At 35.6% G+C, this 19,003-nt stretch overlaps 2 protein-coding genes across 2 annotated transcripts; one reads left to right on the forward strand and one right to left on the reverse strand.

Moving 5' to 3' along the window:
* The first annotated feature begins 828 nt into the window (after positions 1-828).
* On the forward strand, positions 829-1,958 carry LOC142618329 (pathogenesis-related thaumatin-like protein 3.5). The gene is made up of 2 exons (XM_075791245.1): positions 829-1,012; positions 1,195-1,958. The coding sequence occupies exons 1-2, from the start codon at positions 955-957 to the stop codon at positions 1,875-1,877; spliced, it is 741 nt and encodes a 246-aa protein (XP_075647360.1). The 5' UTR covers positions 829-954; the 3' UTR covers positions 1,878-1,958.
* Positions 1,959-9,381: 7,423 nt separating this feature from the next.
* LOC142613401 (uncharacterized) lies at positions 9,382-18,321 on the reverse strand. The gene is made up of 18 exons (XM_075785762.1): positions 18,207-18,321; positions 17,795-18,018; positions 16,635-16,985; positions 16,397-16,537; positions 16,067-16,199; positions 15,836-15,949; positions 15,664-15,737; positions 15,507-15,581; positions 14,710-14,802; positions 14,517-14,577; positions 13,922-14,254; positions 13,171-13,297; positions 12,957-13,056; positions 12,023-12,092; positions 11,780-11,932; positions 11,564-11,659; positions 10,598-10,917; positions 9,382-9,979 (listed from the first exon to the last, which is right to left on the reverse strand). The coding sequence occupies exons 2-18, from the start codon at positions 17,879-17,881 to the stop codon at positions 9,722-9,724; spliced, it is 2,586 nt and encodes an 861-aa protein (XP_075641877.1). The 5' UTR covers positions 17,882-18,018; positions 18,207-18,321; the 3' UTR covers positions 9,382-9,721.
* Between the last annotated feature and the right edge of the window lie 682 nt (positions 18,322-19,003).

Here is a 19,003-nt window from a genome sequence, read left to right on the forward strand (position 1 = left end):
AAAAAGAAAAAAGAAAAAAAAGAAAACCATACGGCACATTAATGGCGTATCTTTGATTAAATCCGAAAAATACATAGTTTTTTTTTTTAATTCCCTATTAGAAAAAAACTGAGTAATATTTTTAGCCGGAAAATACGTTCCACACATCTTTCTGCATGGTCTTTAACCATGCACCCATGCCGCGTATAAAGTATTTTTCTTTTTCTTTACCTACCAAAAATAAAAATTGACATAGTGGTACCAATATACCTTTGATCAAAAACGTTAATTTAGTCTTAACCATTAATTAATTAACTTCATTAAAGTCTGCTGACACAATTTATTTCTTGGAGAATTTATGTACATACCTTTTATATTTATATGTACTTTTTTTTTGGTATAATATATATATATATATATTTTTTGTTGAGAAAAGTGGTATAAACATTTATATATACTATATACTATTCCTTTTTTGTTTTTGTTTTGATAAATACTATGTACTATTCTATTCCTTTTAATATATTTTTTTTGAGGAAATTCCTTTTACATAATAAATTAATAATATTATCATGTACATATGCCTTTTATATTTATAAGACAAAATTGTGAAAGAAATTGTAGAGAAGTTTATAGCTTGCCAATGCGGGCATGCCAAATCAGGTAACGTAATACGTGGGGAGCTGCAATTGGTTCACACAACAAGCAAAGCTTCACTGTTTCAACAGACAATAAAAGTATATTCACCCAAGCAAAACCCCACTACACATTAACGATTTAATGCTCACGAAAAGAAAGGGCCAAATTTGATAATGCAGAAAAGTATTTGGGCGTGCATGCCAAATATAAATACGTATAGCTCTACACAATAATTCCCCCACAACCCTATTGTCAAAACTACTCTAACCTCTCCTCTCCTCTCCTCTCTTTTCCTCTCCATTAATTATCTTCTTCTCTCTCCCACACACACACAACATGACACCAATGGCGAAAAGCTCAAAGATTTTCTCTCTTCTCCTTCTATTCTCTTTAGGTAAAGTAACTCCCTTAATTCAAGTTTACAACATTGAAAATCACATAGTAATATATCTTTATGTTCTCAAAACTTGAAATTAAGTACTGATTCAGTCAGTCACTTGTAATTTTTTCCTTTTGTTTTTGAAAAATAAAATCTTGGGTTTTATTTTATATCTTTGTTTCTTTATGTAATTGCAGGTAGTTTAGCTTCAGCAACAGTATTTACCGTCCAGAATCATTGTGCTTACACAGTGTGGCCTGGAATTCTCTCCGGTTACGGGCTCACACTCGGGAACGGTGGATTTTCATTGGGCCCAGGTTCATCAGTCCAGCTCACGGGCCAACCCGGCTGGTCAGGCCGGTTCTGGGGAAGAACCGGGTGCAACTTCGACGGTTCAGGTAACGGCAAGTGCGCCACAGGAGATTGCGGCTCTCTACAATGCACCAATGGCGGCGCGCCACCTGTCACGCTGGTCGAGTTCACGATTGGCACGGGTCCCACAGGAAAAGACTTCTACGACGTAAGCCTCGTCGACGGTTACAACGTTGGGATGGGAGTAAAGGCGACCGGCGGAACCGGTGACTGCCAGTACGCCGGGTGCGTCGCCGACTTGAACGGTAACTGCCCGTCTGAGTTGCAGGTCACCGCGAGTGGCTCGGTAGTCGCGTGTAAGAGCGCGTGCGAGGCTTTCAACACGGCCGAGTTTTGTTGCACCGGGGACCACGCGACACCTCAGACGTGTTCGCCGACACAGTACTCGCAGATGTTCAAGAATGCTTGTCCCTCCGCTTATAGTTACGCGTACGATGATGCTTCTAGCACGTGCACTTGTTCCGGGTCGGATTATTTGATCACGTTTTGCCCAACCGGGTCACGATAGATCATAGATTAGAGTGTTTGTTAATTTCTTGGGGATCTATTATGATTTTATTTATTAATATTATTTTTATTATTTACGTTATGTTATTCTTAACTTTAGCGTGCTTGGTTATTATTGATTGTTATACTTTGATGTGAAGTTTTAATTCTGTTTGTAAAGATTCTTTGCATTATGGGGTTTTGGTTGTTTGGTTTGGTGGGAAAGAAACGGTTTGATAAATAGGTATTGATGGCAATATATTGATTCAGCATTTTGTGACGTGAGAGAAGGCAAGAACAACGTTGGGCTTCCAGTTCCTGGCGTTATTTTCAGCATTTGGCGATTGCGTGAGTCTCAAGCAAGACTTTTTGCATCAGTTGCATGTTCATATTTGTCATCATCTAGGGTTTCTGATTAGGTTGCATTTAATTTTGGATAGCAATCGGTAGGTTAAGATATAATTTGAAAAACCCTCTTTGTCCCTTCGTTTTTCTTCCTCCTTTTTTGTCATTATTTTGGATTGGAAAGTCTTGGGCTATCTTTGAACCTCGTCAATCAATGAGGTTGACAGGTTGAGAAAGGTTTTGGTTAATTAGAAACTTTAAAAATGCTACAATTGTTAACGGTTGATAGGTCACTTCTTAAACTCAAATAAATTTTAAAACCCATTTATCATATTATACACTAGTAAAATGAGAAGAACGTGTAAGGTTCATGGCTTTTACTTCTTGGGTTATAAAGTACCGATCAAATTACTAGTGAGAAGCTCAAATTAAACTTCTAAAGATCCTATGTTGCAACGCTAAAGATTTTTGTTTTCTCAAATTGCACCATATTCCAACTATTATACAGGAATATTATTGAATTTTAAATGAATCTAATGGGTCATATGCATAAACAAGCTTGGTTTAAGTAACTGTTGTACATGGTTAGTTTACTTAACCAATTCTACAGGGCTTGAGTACCAAGATCATTTAATTAAGATATTTACAAACTAAGTTTAAACGTAAAAGTTGATATTAGCAAGGCGGAGCTAGGATTTTTTGTTTTGAGATGACCAAATTTTGGTACTAATATAATAGTCACAAGTTAAAATAAACCATAACACACTTGCCTAAATGCACATACACATATAAACAGTAATATTTTGATACTAAAGTATGTCATAATTTTTAAATGTATTGTATATAAAATTACCAACTTTCAAATATATATATATATATATATATATATATATATATATATATATTCACAAGAAAATTTTTTAGGGGTAACTCTAATAAGTATACAAAAGCTGTTTAGTTTAATATTAAACATGTAAAGAAACAAATTTGAGTAAATAAAAACTACCATGTCTATATAACTGATAGGCCAATTGACAAATTCTATTAGTTTTTAAGAGCATCATTGGACTAATTAAAACATTTGGAAAGGCCAACTTTTATTTTTGTAGCTAGATATTTAAAGTTTTTAATACTTAGGGTCCGTTTGGATAGAACTTATTGCTGAAAACTGAAAACTGAAAACACTGTAGCAAAATAATTTTAAAATGTGTGAATAGTACCGCGGGACCTATTTTTAATGAAAAAGTTGCTGAAAAGTGAAATTTGTGGGTCCGTGAACAGTGCACGAATGTACTGTTCACAAAAGATTGGGTCAACACTTGTGGCTGGAGGAAAAAAAAAAAAAAAAAAAAAAAAAAAAAAAAAACTGGAAACGCAGACGCAGGAATAAGTGCAATCCAAACGCCCTCTTAGACATAATATAAAAAGAATTTTTTAAAATTTTGGTTGCTATAGCTCCGCCCTCGGATATTAGTATTATGTTTAAGTTCGGCTTAAAAACTCAATAACAAAGTAAACGAATATGAAGGTTGAACACCTTAAAAGGTCACAGATTTTAGAACAAAGCAGGCCTAGCTAGTCTGATCCAGCTAGAGCCTAGAGAGCAAGATATTTCACATCGAAACTGAAAAGGTCATTCCAGTACAATAATGATTTAGGGTGGTTTGGAAATGTTGATCTAGCAACATTGTTTATATTTTTTAGAAATATATGTGAGTAAAAAAATGTGTGAAATATATGTAATATTATTTAAAAACTAAAAACATGTGTTTAAACACATGTACCAAACAACCCTTAGTATTCTTAGAGCAGAGAATTTAACTTTAGCACCACGGATAAAGGGCTCAATTTTGTATTTAAAGTGGTAAAATAGCTAACCGCCACCAATAATGATGCTCTAAGCGGGTGAGGATTCCAATCCCAATTGTTCACATAAAATCTCTTAGGGTATGTTTAGTTAAGGTGAGAAAACAGGGAAGATAGAAAATAGAAAGATGAAAATAGAGTGAAAAATGACATTTTTTACTATTTGATTCAGGAGAGAAAACAAGAGAAACAAAAAATGGAGAGGAAAATAATCCCTTCGGACCCACATTTTTTTAACCTTCTAATTTGGGAAGAAAATGGAGAGAAAAAGATACCGAATAATGTAATTTACACAAATATCCTAACTTTATTATACTCATCTACCCCTCTCATTTTATAACAAGGGCATAATAGATATTTAAATAAACTATATTTTCCATCCTCCTCATTTCTCTCTAACCAAACAAAAAAAAATTTCATCCTCTCATTTTTTTACCCTTCCAACCAAACACACATAAAAAAAACTAAATCTTTTTTATCCTCCCACTTTTCTATCCTCTACTCATTTTTTATTTTTCCACTTTTACACTCCTCCCATCAACGGCCTTCAACATTTTGTAACGGCTAGGAAAACCAAGAATGAAAGAACGATATTGCATTGCATCCATTTAAATGTTAAAGCCAAAGCTTCCACTTTTGTCTTCTCCTTCATTCAAATTGATTTTGTTTCTGTCGTGCAATGTCGGCAATGAATGCACGTGCTCAGTTGTGGTGCCTTTGAAATACTGAAGCAACTTGTGGAAATAATTGGTTCACTTTGTAGCAGATTGATGTACCTTTTCTGTAGGACCCATAGGTCTTAGCTGTTTCAATTTAGTTGAACTGTCAACTGTGCCCTGTCCTACGTCATTTTCAACACGACATGCATGTGCTATGGCTACCTGATCTGATGACTTTACCGGTAGAAACCAAGTCTATTTTTTCAACAATGTTTGAAAATGGCTTGAGATGTAAATGCACGTGAATTGATTGCAGGCTTTGGGCCCTGCTAAAGAAACGCCCCAAATTTTGGAGTAAATGTTTATATATATATATATAGATAAAAGAAAATGTTAACCATTACCGTTCTGTGCTTATTAACCTTTTCTTTGTGATGTTTTATTTTAAAAAAACAAAGAAAAAAATTGTCAAACAAATTGCCAAAAAAGATTTTTAAAAAATTTGCCAAAAACTGAAAGTGTTAAAAGTTGAAAAAATTATACAAAAAATTACCAAAAATATGTTGTTAACGGGCACCTTAGGGCATACATTAACAAATCCGTTTTTAGAAAATTTTTATCGAGAATTGAAAAAGCTGTCAAAACTTTTTCAATTCTCAATAAAATTCTTAATTCTCAATAAAATCCATATATATATATAAAAGATGAGTTCAAAGAAAAAAAAATTACATTTTCCTTTACTTTTAAGAATTTTCAAAGAATTGAGTAATGCAAGAGTTTTTTTTGAGAGAGTTTCAACCTATGGCATCTGCTCCTGATGATAGCTCTTTATCATCAGACCAAGACACCAATCAGTTTTTGGTGTAGGTGGGGATTGAACTCCAGATCTCTTATATAACTTTAAATACATTTTTTTTATAGAAATAATTACAACATATTGCTAACTCTACAACTCGAACCCTTTTCCCCTAGACCCCTAAGCACTTTGTATACGGGGAAGTGTCAATTTAGCTACAAGGCCTTTGACACAACTTTAAATACATGAGTATTACAAATATATGTGTACTAATCACAAGAAATAAACCAGATATGACAATACTAGAAATATTATTAATTTTATTTGAAAAACCTTTACAAATTGATATAATAATTAATATGATAGGTAAATGTCGGTAACCTATTAAATGCCGTTTTTAATTACTTTTTGTTATTGTTCATACATCTTTCTAAGCCTTATGTTTTAAAATTTACAATACCCTTAACATTATTCATTCAAATATTTTTTTATCATCTTTTTGAAGTGTCACTTATCACATTCATGTTACATCGTTTTTAAGTTTTTTTAGTAAAATTTCTTATAGCTTTAGCATTTTTCCAAAATAAAAAAGAGCATATTACAAAATAAAATGAATGAATTTTTGTTATAAAAAAATTATTATATTAAACACTAGTTAAATATTATTTAAGTGCATTCTCAATTTTTATTTATTTATTTAAGTGATAACAAAGAGTCCTCATTTAAATATATCCTTTTAGGCTTCCAAATTTTTTGGGCCGCCCCCGCAAGCAATCAGTAAGGCATCGTTTAAATAAATTGTGAGGGCAAGGTGTTTGTTCAGGTCGTAACAAAGCAAATTCCATTTAATAAGTCCTTTTGGTTATTTTAATATTATTTCTCTCTATAAAGTTGGCCCCATAGTGAAAAAAATGACATAAAACTTTAGACAAAGACAAAATTATACCAAAAAAAAGTCAAAAATTATTATTAATGGACACCTTACTGTGTCCGTTAACCCAACTCAATTGTAAGATAAATAAATAGTGGGGCCAAAAAGGAAAGTTGAACTCAAACCACAGACATAAGTATCACGAGGCACAAACAATGCCATTATTATTGTACTCTCGAAAGACATCACATCATATAATGAGTGCCGACCATGAATAGTTCCATTTGAGGAAGCAAATAATATAACGTTAAAATTAGAATTATAATCCACATCAGATAGTGGATAATCTTCTATAATACAAAATTTTCATCATTTTACACATTTTGGTAAAAAAAACACCCACATCAGTTGGTGTAAAGTTGTCTAAAATTGTGCAAAAATATGAAAATGTTACAGTGACCGTGCATATATGCACGATCATTATAGCTCGTGTATAGAGTATTTTAATAATTTCTTCTCTCTCCTACTACGCCTAGCTCTCATCTCAACTCTCTCTCTCTCATTCATCACAGCTCTCTCTTTCTCTCATCTCAACTCTGCAAAGCCGATCAGCTTCTCATTTTTCTTCTAAATCTCAAGCTGGTCTCGGCGGAGATCTCACGCGCCACAGGCTGAGTCCGATCGGCGAGTTTTGGCAGCGAGTGAGTTAGGAACGCCAATTAGCCTCTCTGATCCAACAATCCGTTTGGAAACGGAGACGGTGACAGAGAATTGATTGGACATGGAGGGCGAAGCTCGTTACTACCTGGACAGCTCCAGCGCCTCCTCCAGTGCCATGGGGTTTTTGTGTGGGGCCGAGGTCTAGAGCTCCAGCGCCGCCGAAGATCGAGATGATGAGTTGTTGATGATAGGTTTAGGTGTTTGGATTTTCTGTGGGGTGATGGTGGTTGATGATTGTGGGTTGATGGTGGTGGCTTGGTGGCTGTTGGCTGGGTTTGTGTTGGGTCTGTGAGAGGATTCCAGAGAGGAGGAGAGGGAAGGAAATAATAAAAATGTAAAAAGAATGAATATTTTATTGAATAAACGTTTAGAATAGATAAACTAATGTGGGTGTTTTGTAAAAGTGGATGTGTAAAATAGAAAAAATAGGTTTTTGCGTGTAAAATAGATAGAAAATTTGAACGAACTGATGTGGTTGCTCTAGAGCATCCACATCAGATAGTGGACAATCTTCTATAATACAAAAGTTTCATCATTTTACATATTTTGGTCAAAAAAACACCCACATCAGTGGGTGTAAAGTTGTCTAAAATTGTGCAAAAATATGAAAATGTTACAGTGACTGTGCATATATGCACGGTCACTGTAGCTTGTGTATAGAGTATTTTAATAATTTCTTCTCTCTCCTACTACGCCTAACTCTCATCTCAACTCTCTCTCTTTCATTCATCACAGCTCTCTCTTTCTCTCATCTCAACTCTACAAAGCCGATCAGCTTCTCCTTCTTCTTCAAAATCTCAGGTTTATCTCGACAGAGATCTCGCGCGCCATGGACTGAGTCCGGCGGAGATCTCACACACCACGGACTGAGTCCGATCCGCGAGTTTGGGCAGCGAGTGAGTTGGGAACGCCGATCAGCCTCTTCGATCCAACAATCCGTTTCGAAACGAAGACGGTGACGGAGAATTGATCGGACATGGAGGGCGAAGCTCGTTACTACCTGGACAGCTCCAACGCCTCCTCCGGTGCCATGGGGTTTTTGTATGGGGCCGAGGTCTCAAACTCTAGTGCCGTCGAAGATCAAGACGATGAGTCGTTGATGATGGGTTTAGGTGTTTGGATTTTCTGTGGGCTTTGGATTTACTGTTTGGATTTTCTGTGGGGTGATGGTGGTTGATGGTTGTGGGTTGATGGTGGTGGTTGGGTGGCTGGTGGCTGTTGGGTCTATAAGAGGGTTCCAGAGAGGAGGAGAGTGAAGGAAATAATAAAAAAATGTAAAAAGAATGAATATTTTATTGAATAAACGTGTAAAATAAATAAATTGATGTGGGTGTTTTGTAAAAGTGGATGTGTAAAATAGAAAAAGTAGGTTTTTTCATGTAAAATAGACAAAATTTGAACGAACTAATGTGGTTGCTCTGTTTTTTTGGCTTGGAAAAAAAAAATCTACATATGAACTTTAGAAGCAACGATAAAGAAGCTCACAGCTCTATCATAGTCCATTCATGCCTCATCTAAACGTGAGAAATATTTCCCTCTGGTTATTGACACATCAATTTGCATCTCAAAAGCAATATTTAAGACGGGGTTAAGGAACTCTGCCCATGAACTCTTTGCAATCGGTCACAAGAGAAAGTAGCACTGTAAAGTTAGACACCATGTCTACAACAACCTTAGCATCTAACTCCATTTCAAAATTGGAATTATAAGAGCATTCATTTTTTGATTGGAAGGCAACATCCCAAAACGAAGCTAGATTGATTTAGTCTATAACGTTATAATTTGCGATTACTTTCTACTATCAAGATATTAACAGAAAACTTGACTTATGGCATAACAGAGATCTGGGCCAATATCAAATCTGAAACATGTGCCAGGACAAGATTATGATGTTATTTGGATCGTTTTAATTTTGGAGATAATTTATAATATCAGTTCGAAGATATATTGCTTCTGGTCCTATACAATTATAAGCGAAGATTTGGTATTGATTTTACTTTGCTCTCAGTCATGCAGAAATGTTGTCATAATGCGATCAAAATTATTCATGTTGTGTCAACGAGCTCTAGCTCAACTGGCACCTTATGCTATAAGTCTTAAATGGAGGGTAAGGTTGCGACTTCATGACCCATTGATAGCATAACTTACATATATTCCTGGAACCAGTTTCTTAGCCTTAATTAGATCACATTCGCAATGCACACCATTCAAATGCCAACAATGGAAAGAAAAATCTGGTCAAGTAAGAGAGGATACGAGACAAAAACAATACAACATGAAGCTTTTTCTTTACTTTCATTCATGGCCTTCGGCCAAAAAGCTCTGTTCACTCAACAAAGCTTTTCTTTTTTCTTTTTTTTTCTCTTTTTCTTTTTCCATTTTTTTACCCTCAAACTTTCTCTACAAGTGGCTTTCAGCTTTGAAAGCCCAAGCAACCTTCCCACCCAATTTCTCATAATATTGGGCAAAGGGGAAGGAAACACTACACCTAAGGCTTGTGACTTTTACAGGAAACCTTTTTTTCCTACAATAAACCCTAGAAAATTACAAGCCCAAAATGAACAACCGACCAAAAAATTAACCCAAAAAAGATGGGGAAAAAAGAAAAACTAAAGCTGCCTATTTTTTACAGACATTCCTTTCCAGGAATTGTTACTCATAAAGAAAATACTGAGCACGCGATCAACCAACGAGAGTTTCATTTCCCCAGAGCCAGTGCACTGCCCCTCACCTTCCTCCTCACTACTGAAGAGGGTTTGGTCTGAGCAGTCAAGTGATGCTCCACATGCTAAATTATACGACTGACATGCTGAATGGCATACACGAAGCCTGTCGTCACCATCGTTGTCACACTTCTGGATTGAGATCTGGTAAATGTCCAATTAAGAGTTTTAAAAGAGCCAAAAAGTAAAATGAAACTATATATATGAATATGTATGCATGAGTGTAAAGCTGCAAACAACAAGAAATCCTAAAGCCCTACAAGTAAAACAAGGCAATAGTTATTAAAGATGTAAGTAGAAATATATGGTATTCCCCGCACATTAGAGAGCCATTTAGAGACCACACACGCACATGTATATAGATGAGTTGAATTAAAGCATACAAGGGTGACACAATTTTTCATATTTAAAAGTGAGATATTCAACTAATTTCATCTTCATTAAGAAACCAGTGATGCCACTACATGAACCTCCGTAAAACGTGACCGGAGGATTTGGCATAAACTAAAGATGATCACAACCATAATCCCTGCTTGATTTTATGGGTGGTAATGTAAAGTGAAAATTTTGTCCATTTGAGTGTATGCTAAGAAGTTCTTCTACCAACCAAAACTTATGGCATGATTAGATTCATATAAATAAGTAATAAGCTCTTCACCAGTTGATTTTATGAGTTGTTTTGTTGAGTGAGGTCGTGTATGTGTGTATGCTGTAAGGTTCTTTCACGAACCAAATAAAACCAGAGAGAGAGAGGCAACTCACCCAGCACGCAAGGCGCTTAGCTGCTGCATCACAGTAGCTGCTGCCAATGAAATTAAATAACTTCCTGGCACCACCAGGGAACAATCGGTGGTAGTTGGGCTTCACAACTACTTCCTCTAGCTGCTGCAGTATGCTTGGTTCACTAGGTGCACAGTGCTGTCCAGATATATCACTTTCGAGCACATTTTTACAAACTAAAAGACTGGAGGAGAGCATGGAGCTGTTTTGGCATGTGTAACCTGCATAGTCTGAACAACGGAATTCACAGACTCCATTATCACAGACCCCTCCATGAAGGCTGCATTGTTCATCGCAAATGGCTGCATATTATGCCAAAGAACAATGTTAACAGACTACAGAACTAATTGCAATAATATAAAGAAAAAGTATCATGTGCATGCAAGGATAAAACAATGACGCTTATGAAGCCAGAAAAGCTGGTCCAAACCCCTTCACCTGGCTTGTGTTTATGTGTAAAAACTGTGCCACCGCACTTAAGTTGGCTATAGTTATGATATATGCAATAGTTGAACCATGAGCTTTGAGATAGAAATCTCAAAGGTAAGCTCAACTCAAATCAACTGACCCTTACACTAAGGATAGGTAATTATCCTTTAAAAATTAGCCATTCTTCCAACAGATCTGTGACTTAAGACACTAACAAATGTTGCAGGATAAATTTCAGAAGTCCCTGGAATGAAGTGGGTCTCATCTTTATCTGTAACGTAAGTAACAATGGCCTCAACATTGATGCAGAGTTTCCCTTATACGAGCCAGCGCTATGGACGGCATTGCCATCACTATTTGTTTTCCCCCATAAACAAAATGATTTTTTGAGAAAGGATGATTTATTACTAATAATATCAACCATGAAAGCCACCAAAAGTAGGTTCCATTGCAGTTTCACCATAATTAAACAAAGAAATAGTCAGCAAAAGAAGGTAACAAAATATGTTATTTCTTTACCAGTGGAGCAGTCAACGCCTGTGTATCCGTTTTCACATTTACAAACCCCATTAAAGAGGCATTTGCCATGCCCATTACAATTGCTGGGGCAGGTTCCTGTAAAAAAGAGCAATTTAGAGTTGAAAGCAAATCAAAGATAGCTCAGAAGTGTGGAAAAATAATATTAAATTTTGTATAGAGACTACAAAGTAGGAAAAGAGAGAAATAAAAGCTCACGTTGACTACAATCGTGACCGTGAAACCCTACAAAGCAATGACACCTTCCATCAACACAGTCTCCATTGAAAGTACACGAATTGGGACAATGCCCAGATCCAACAACTGGGCCTGTACTACATAGCTCATGGTATGCAGGGCAGATCAATTCACCTACAGACAAACATTAAAATTTATTTAAAGATGTCGGGAAGAAATAGATTCTGTGACATAAACATTCAGTACATAGAACAGTATAATTACCATTAAAGCCCAAGAACTGAATTGGTCCACCAGCTTCTGGACATACTTTCCACGTACCATCCACGGCAACCTGAACAGCATATTATTAGAATTACAATGGAAGAAATACTGCAGAAAAAGATAAAAAACAATTAAATCCAAAAATGAATCTTCTCCCTACTAATTGCTGTAAATAGCAGGAGCAGTTGTGGCCTTTATATTTATTTTTATCCAAGTCAGCACATAGTAATTTGATGGATTTCTACTAACTTAAAAGCTCAAATCATCAGTTTCTCGGGAAAAAAAAAAAAAAAAAAAGAAGCTCAAATTATCAGAACACAGTTGTCACACTTCATTCACTCCTATGACCCATGCCTAACTCCCCTCCTTCAGTCTTCACACAGTTGTTCTATTTTCATAAGAAACTCTTGCACTGCAGATGCAGGATTGTATATAATCATGTGTAACTTTGATATGAACTTCAATCCCTATTTATGGACGTGCATTTTATTCAAAGTTCCCAAATTTTTCCAAGGAGAGTGTTTGCTATCAATGACAAACCCACCTATTTAGGTTTAGATACAAAGAAAACAAGTGTGGACATATGGAATGGCAACCTGCATCAAACCAGGAACAAAAGAACGCTAGACAAAATGCAGTCACCATCAAGCTACCTATTCTTGAGGGCTAATTTTGACAATTTCCTATGTCAAGCATTCTAGGATCTAATTAGGCTTTCATTTGTAATGGCAGCTGTACTTACATAATAAACAAAATAAGCTCATCCAAACACACATTCAAAGTTCTGTCTATATTTTATTTGACCTTATCTCTCCACCGCAGTGACAGAAGGCTTGAACATGACATCAAATCCGACAGATAAATCAACATATAGGGCTTACTGTTTAGTTCATAGTTTTTTAAGTGCGTTGTAGATAGAAGCTACAAATCATACCTCTAGTGAGTTATTACTGCACCTGTGCTGATAACAACCATTTCCTTGGGTCATAGTACCACGTACAAACCCTGTACGCACTAATGATGAGGCCATACACCTAGATTTTGAAAAGAGAAAATTCATGAACAATGGTACTTAAGGTTTAAACTACATTAAATAGCATATCAAGCTTGTATAGAGCTAGTTAAGAAATTCCAACCACAAATCTGACCTAGAGTTACCCCCCCGCACTTCACCCAGCATTCTGTCTGGTGCTCGTGCACTGTTAGTGTCTGTACATGATCCATCAGAGTAAGCAACAAAGTACGTACAATAATCAGCCAACGAGGACTGCCCACCTGCAATTGTAGATTCAAAAAGATAACAGAACTTTACATTAGCGATCCAAATCATCCAATTGGCCACCCGATATTGAAATCCATAAAATGGATCAGCATGTGCTTTGAAATGAAGAATGCGTGGATTTAATTTATTCGCATACCACCAAAAGAGTTAGGGGTACTATCATCAATTATACCAACTAAAAGATTTCAAAATCATCAGGTCAGTGAAAATGATGACCATCCAACCAAGGGATCTCACTCCCTAGCATCAATATTTTGGCAAGTTACAACTTCACTGGTAAGCATAGAGAAGGGGTACCAGACACATCACAATGCGTTCAATTAGAAATTGGTTGCACTAAAACTATACTCTTTTATCTTAAGTATATACAAGATCAAGAATAATTTTTTCAGTTCCATAGAAACCTAGATATCATTTTGTTTGTTGTTCATTATACAGGGCTTTGGGTCATATTTATTCTTGAAGGGTTCTACATCAAATTATCAAGCAAAATTCCATATTTTCTTCTCTTTTTTTGGTTATTCCAGTCAGTAATTGTATGCATAAAACAAAGCCCAATGAGCAGTTGATGGGTATAATATCACTACATATGAGGTAAATGACAAATAAGACCACACCTTTGTTAGCCTGCGGAAAGTAACGAGCCCACTGAGGGAGATCTCCACTATAACTTACAATCGGGCAGTAACCCTCTGCCTCCCTGTTATATGTACAGCCTGACAACTGCGTTGTGTTGCAATGGTATGCCCCCTTCCAGAGATTGCAAGGGGAGGTGACAAATTCAGTTCCTTGGTTGCGACCCCAATCAAGACGGTCTGCCATACTATAATTAGCCTTGTACCATCCACTATCTTCTAATAAAGCAAGTGTCATTTTTGAAACTACTGATCTTGTATCCACTGAACCCGTCATAATTTCATTCATCAGAAGTCTTTTTTCCCAGTGAGAACCTGCAAGCAAGTTGTTAAATGATTAATCACATATTCAATTTCATCAAATGAGGTATGTGTCAAAAAGTAAAAGATGTTGCTGTCCTAATTACTTCCCTATATTTTAAAAACATTAAGCTCACATCAACCAACTAAATGTCGTCCTCCATAAAAATCATATTTTTTATGACAAAAAGGTTTTTGGATAATTTATACACCAAAATGTAAACCACTTCTGCAACATTCTGGGACAAACTCCATAAGAAAAGAAATAAAAGAAAACCTGATGTGCCGCGCCCCCCTCCATCTTCTAGCTCTAAACCAGTAAAATTCTCAGAAAATGCCTGCCATGAAACATTCATAAATCATATAGAGGACATTTAAATTAACAAAACATCAAACAAAATGACATTCGACAATGTGGATTAATAAGCAAAAGATCAATTTACTGCATCATAAAAAACATTGACAATTACCCCATAATGATATCTGGAGTGCATGACAACACGTGGAAGCACCACACGTGTCACTATCCGTCCAAGCTTTTCATCCATAATTTGTTCTGTAACCTGTAATAGATATGAGAAGTGACAATAAGGTTCCAGAAGTGAGTGCCAATGAACCTTTAGATGTAGAAGACTAGAAGTATAACAATAGACATTAATGATCTTCCATACTGAAGACCAAAAAGACAAGAAATAACTATAAACTAAAGGAACAGAAACGAAGGTTCCATAACATTCATTTTCAGGCAAGCATATAAGCAACACTTGAGGCTTTCATTTTCCAAGTTCATATTTTAATTTTTAAAGTAACCTCATTTCAAAATGCAAGAACAAAACTTTATTAGAATGCTGAACCAATGCCATTTTAATTATCATAAAAACCAACAACTAAGCAGAAATGTTAGGTCAAAATTTATTGTATTTATTTTATAAAGCTGCATGTGAGTGGTTGACAAAATATCAAAATTATCTATTTAATTGACCATATCAAAGCAAATGTGCTAAGAGTGTTAAGGCACCAAAATCAGGTTATATTGGCAAGAGGACTGATCAATTTCTTGCAAATCCATTGCATCTTGCTTACTTGAATATGGAAAATGAAGAAACCCTTTTTTTTGGGCAAGTAAAATTGTAGATATCAACTACCTGGGCATGTGTGCTAATTACTCCAACTTACTATTTGCAAATGTGTGGATCAAAAACAATGCAAATTAATTTTCTTGTCTTAATCTCTCCATTGTGGATCTAAAGTTACAAGTACAATTTACCTGACTACGTCGTCTTTTCCTCTCATCCCTAAAATGAGCAAAGGCATGGGGATCAAAACCAAGAACATGCATAACCTGCAACAGATCAAAAACATGTTGAAGAGCACAAAACACTACTTCCAATACTTATCGAATTTAATATATACAACCAACTGACCTCATGTATGAGAGTGGCAGAAAGTAAAGTCTCTGCTTCAGCTGTCAAATGGCGAGGAGCAACATTCACATGTCCTACAAAAAAAAGAACCAATGGCTCCAATTTCAGACTTCTATCACATGCAACAGTTAGATAACACTCCAGACCAAAAGATGCCCCATAAAAGAATTACCGGCAATAGCACGGCCCCATTGATCACGTTCACATGCTACTGCCCATGCAAGAGTGTTGCCAGTGGTAGGTCTTGTAGTCACCAAAAGAACCAAGTCAGCATCAGCAACACCATCTGAGGAAAATCAGTGAATAAACAGAATGTTAGTTAATTAGCAACATAACAAGAAGCACCAGTAGAAACCAGAAAGGTATAAGCTCCACAAAAGTTACTCAATTGCGATGAAGATACCTTCAACATATTCACGTGGAAGCTGTACTCCTCCATCTTGTCCACAGGCAGAATATCCACTTAACCGTAGGTTCCCTTTAACAGGCTCAACAGATAGGGCTCTCCTGAACCAGTCCGCTGTCTGACCCAAAGCCTGCAATAAGTTGCTTTCAGAGGATAAGTTTTCCTGTTCAATTAAAAACTCTCTGAAAGAGTGATGTAAATGACAATGCCCATGGCCATACAGTGATAGAGCAAGGACACGAATCAGTCCACAAAGAAAACTGATACAACCTTCATCAGAATTTAAATTGCAAAATAAGAGTAACTAAACAAAGAACAAAATCAAACCTTGCGAAGACGATGCTTTTTGTCCTCCCCAGAAATATCATCCAAGGTGCAGTTATACCAGCAGTCACCAAAAATTGGAGGCTCACCATGAGGATTGCAAGAAGGAGACCTGGGATGAATGGTCGCAGGAGGCTCACCAAGCTGTGTAAAGAAACAGGAAAATGAGCAAATCAACATAAGTTTTACTGGCATGGGCCATGTACACAACAGAGTATACCAGTTTAATGTTAACACTAACCTTCACAACATCTCCAACACGTCGACAATCTCTGTCTGGCGAGTGGCCAACGGCATCATAATTTAAATATATTCTAATAGGCTGCTTCGCATCCTTTTTCCTCACAGGGGATTTGGGAAGTTCAAGCAATGCCCTGCCTTTCCGGTGAAGTGGTTTTGAGATATCTGACTCCTTATAAACTTGTGGGGTAACAGAATAAACCTTGAGACCCCTCTGTTCAATTATCTGGTCATGGATACACGAATGTGATGCAATGTTTTCCTCGTTTTCCCGTTGTCGGCCTTGCCATTGCTGTTGATGCTCTAGGATTTTTCCACTAGCAGCATCCAACCATACCAAAATCAATAAAATCTGTAGCAGAAAGCAAGTAACCACCAAAAAAAAAATCACAAAATTAGAAAAATTTTCATCTGGGCATTCTATACTAATCAGGTAAACATAAACACAATCCAAAAACAAAATTTAAGATGAAACATAAAACTAATAAGAATGCAGATATATCTGATGCAAAATTTAGCAAAATTTTCATCTGGGCATTCTAAACAGAATGAAAACATGAACACTATCAAAAACCTGAATTTAAGGTGAAACATAAATCTAACAAACTATCATTACAAACATAGTTCGGTTTTATTTTTCCTCCCTCTTTCCACTAAGAAAAAGAACAGATCTAAGAAAACTGAACTCAAAGTAGCTAAAAACAAAGCACATACTAAAAACCCAAGCAAATTCAAGTAGTGCAATTTCTCCTCTAACAAATTTGCCAGCTCAAGCACTAATTAACAGTTTCGATACAGTAAAAAAAAAATCCAAAAATAGAAATAAATATAACAAAATCCAAACAGCAAAAAAATAAGAAAAGGAAAGGCAAAGTTCATTTCCCAAACAAAATCAGTTCATTTTAAACCCTAAATCTCCGCGTTTTGGTTCCCAAAAAAAAAAAAACACAAACCGAAGCTCAAGTATAGTGTCAGTTCCGAAAACCCCCCAATTTTTTCCTATTACTTTCCCACACTTTCTCGGCAACCAAACACAGCCTCTAATCCTAAAAATAAAAAAATTTAAAAAAAAATTTAAAAACTAAAAACTAAACCCTACATCTTCAATTTCTTAGAGCACTGAAAATTCAAAAAATAAAAATAAAAATTGGCAGAGCTTACCTCGTAAACAACGATGGCGAAGCGAAGCTTAGTAAGGAATCGAAATCTGTGTACCGTACATGAGCCACACCAAATCATTACCCCCATGAAGTAACAATATCGCGAAAAACTCAAACTCCAAGAGCTCCAATTCCATCAAATCGCCGGCGATTTTCCGATCGGGTTTAAAACCACGAAAAATCGCTGGCTTTCCCGCATTATTCCCAAATGCTCTGCCTCCGAATCTAAATTACGCATACAAAAAAATTATCCAATAAATAACACAAACACAAACACAGACACAAAACTCTCTCACAGAAAGAGAGAGAGAAAGAGAGGCTTTTTGTGGTTCTTCGAGGAAGAAAAAAAAAGAAAAAGAAAGTATCAGTGTGTGAAAGAACAAGAGATTCTGACTTTGAAAGCGCACACGCACCAAACACCAACTCCACCGCAACAATGAAAGTTGTTTTCAATAGTCTCGTGGGAAATTAATTTTCCGTGGATTTTGTTTTCGTGGCATTTGATTTTTATTTATGAGTGTGTCTGTGAAATAGAGAGATAGAAAGAGAGAGAGACAATGAACAGTGAGAGAGTGAGACACAGAGAGATAAAGATATAGAAAAATCAAAGTAGATTGGGTGGGGGTGGGTAGCTCTAATTTTTATTTTTTTATTTATTTTATTTTATGTTTTTTATATTTTTATTTACTTGATAAATTAAATAGTGATACAGCTGGTTTTTATAATTACAGGGATGAATTTGAATTTGTGTTTCCTATATTGTTTCGATAAATCAAATCTTTGTACAGTTATGACATATATAGGCAGTCAATGTTTTTGTATCTAAAGAATCAAATCAAAACTAATTTTAAATTAATATGGTATTATTTGTTAATGTTAAGGTCATAAACTATTTTATTTATAATATTTTTATAAATTATTGACGTATCAAATATTTACTGGTTCTCGTCACTAACATTATCCGAATCAGTCACTCAAATTAAAGACTAGACTTTTAAAATTTTGATTTTGGAAGGGATGTATATGAAATATGATTTTGGATATATGTTTAAAAAAAAAAGATACAAGTTGATTTTTTTTTTTTTTTTTATATGTGAGAATCTATCTAATCTCATTTTTAAAAGTTAAAACCATGTTTTTGAGTCAAAAAGTTAACAATTTAAAAACAACTATTTGGTTGGCCTAATTTTAAGGTTTCCTAAATATCCCC

The sequence above is a fragment of the Castanea sativa genome, chromosome 1 (assembly GCF_040712315.1).
Source record: "Castanea sativa cultivar Marrone di Chiusa Pesio chromosome 1, ASM4071231v1".
In the NCBI taxonomy this organism is placed as follows: Eukaryota; Viridiplantae; Streptophyta; class Magnoliopsida; order Fagales; family Fagaceae; genus Castanea; species Castanea sativa.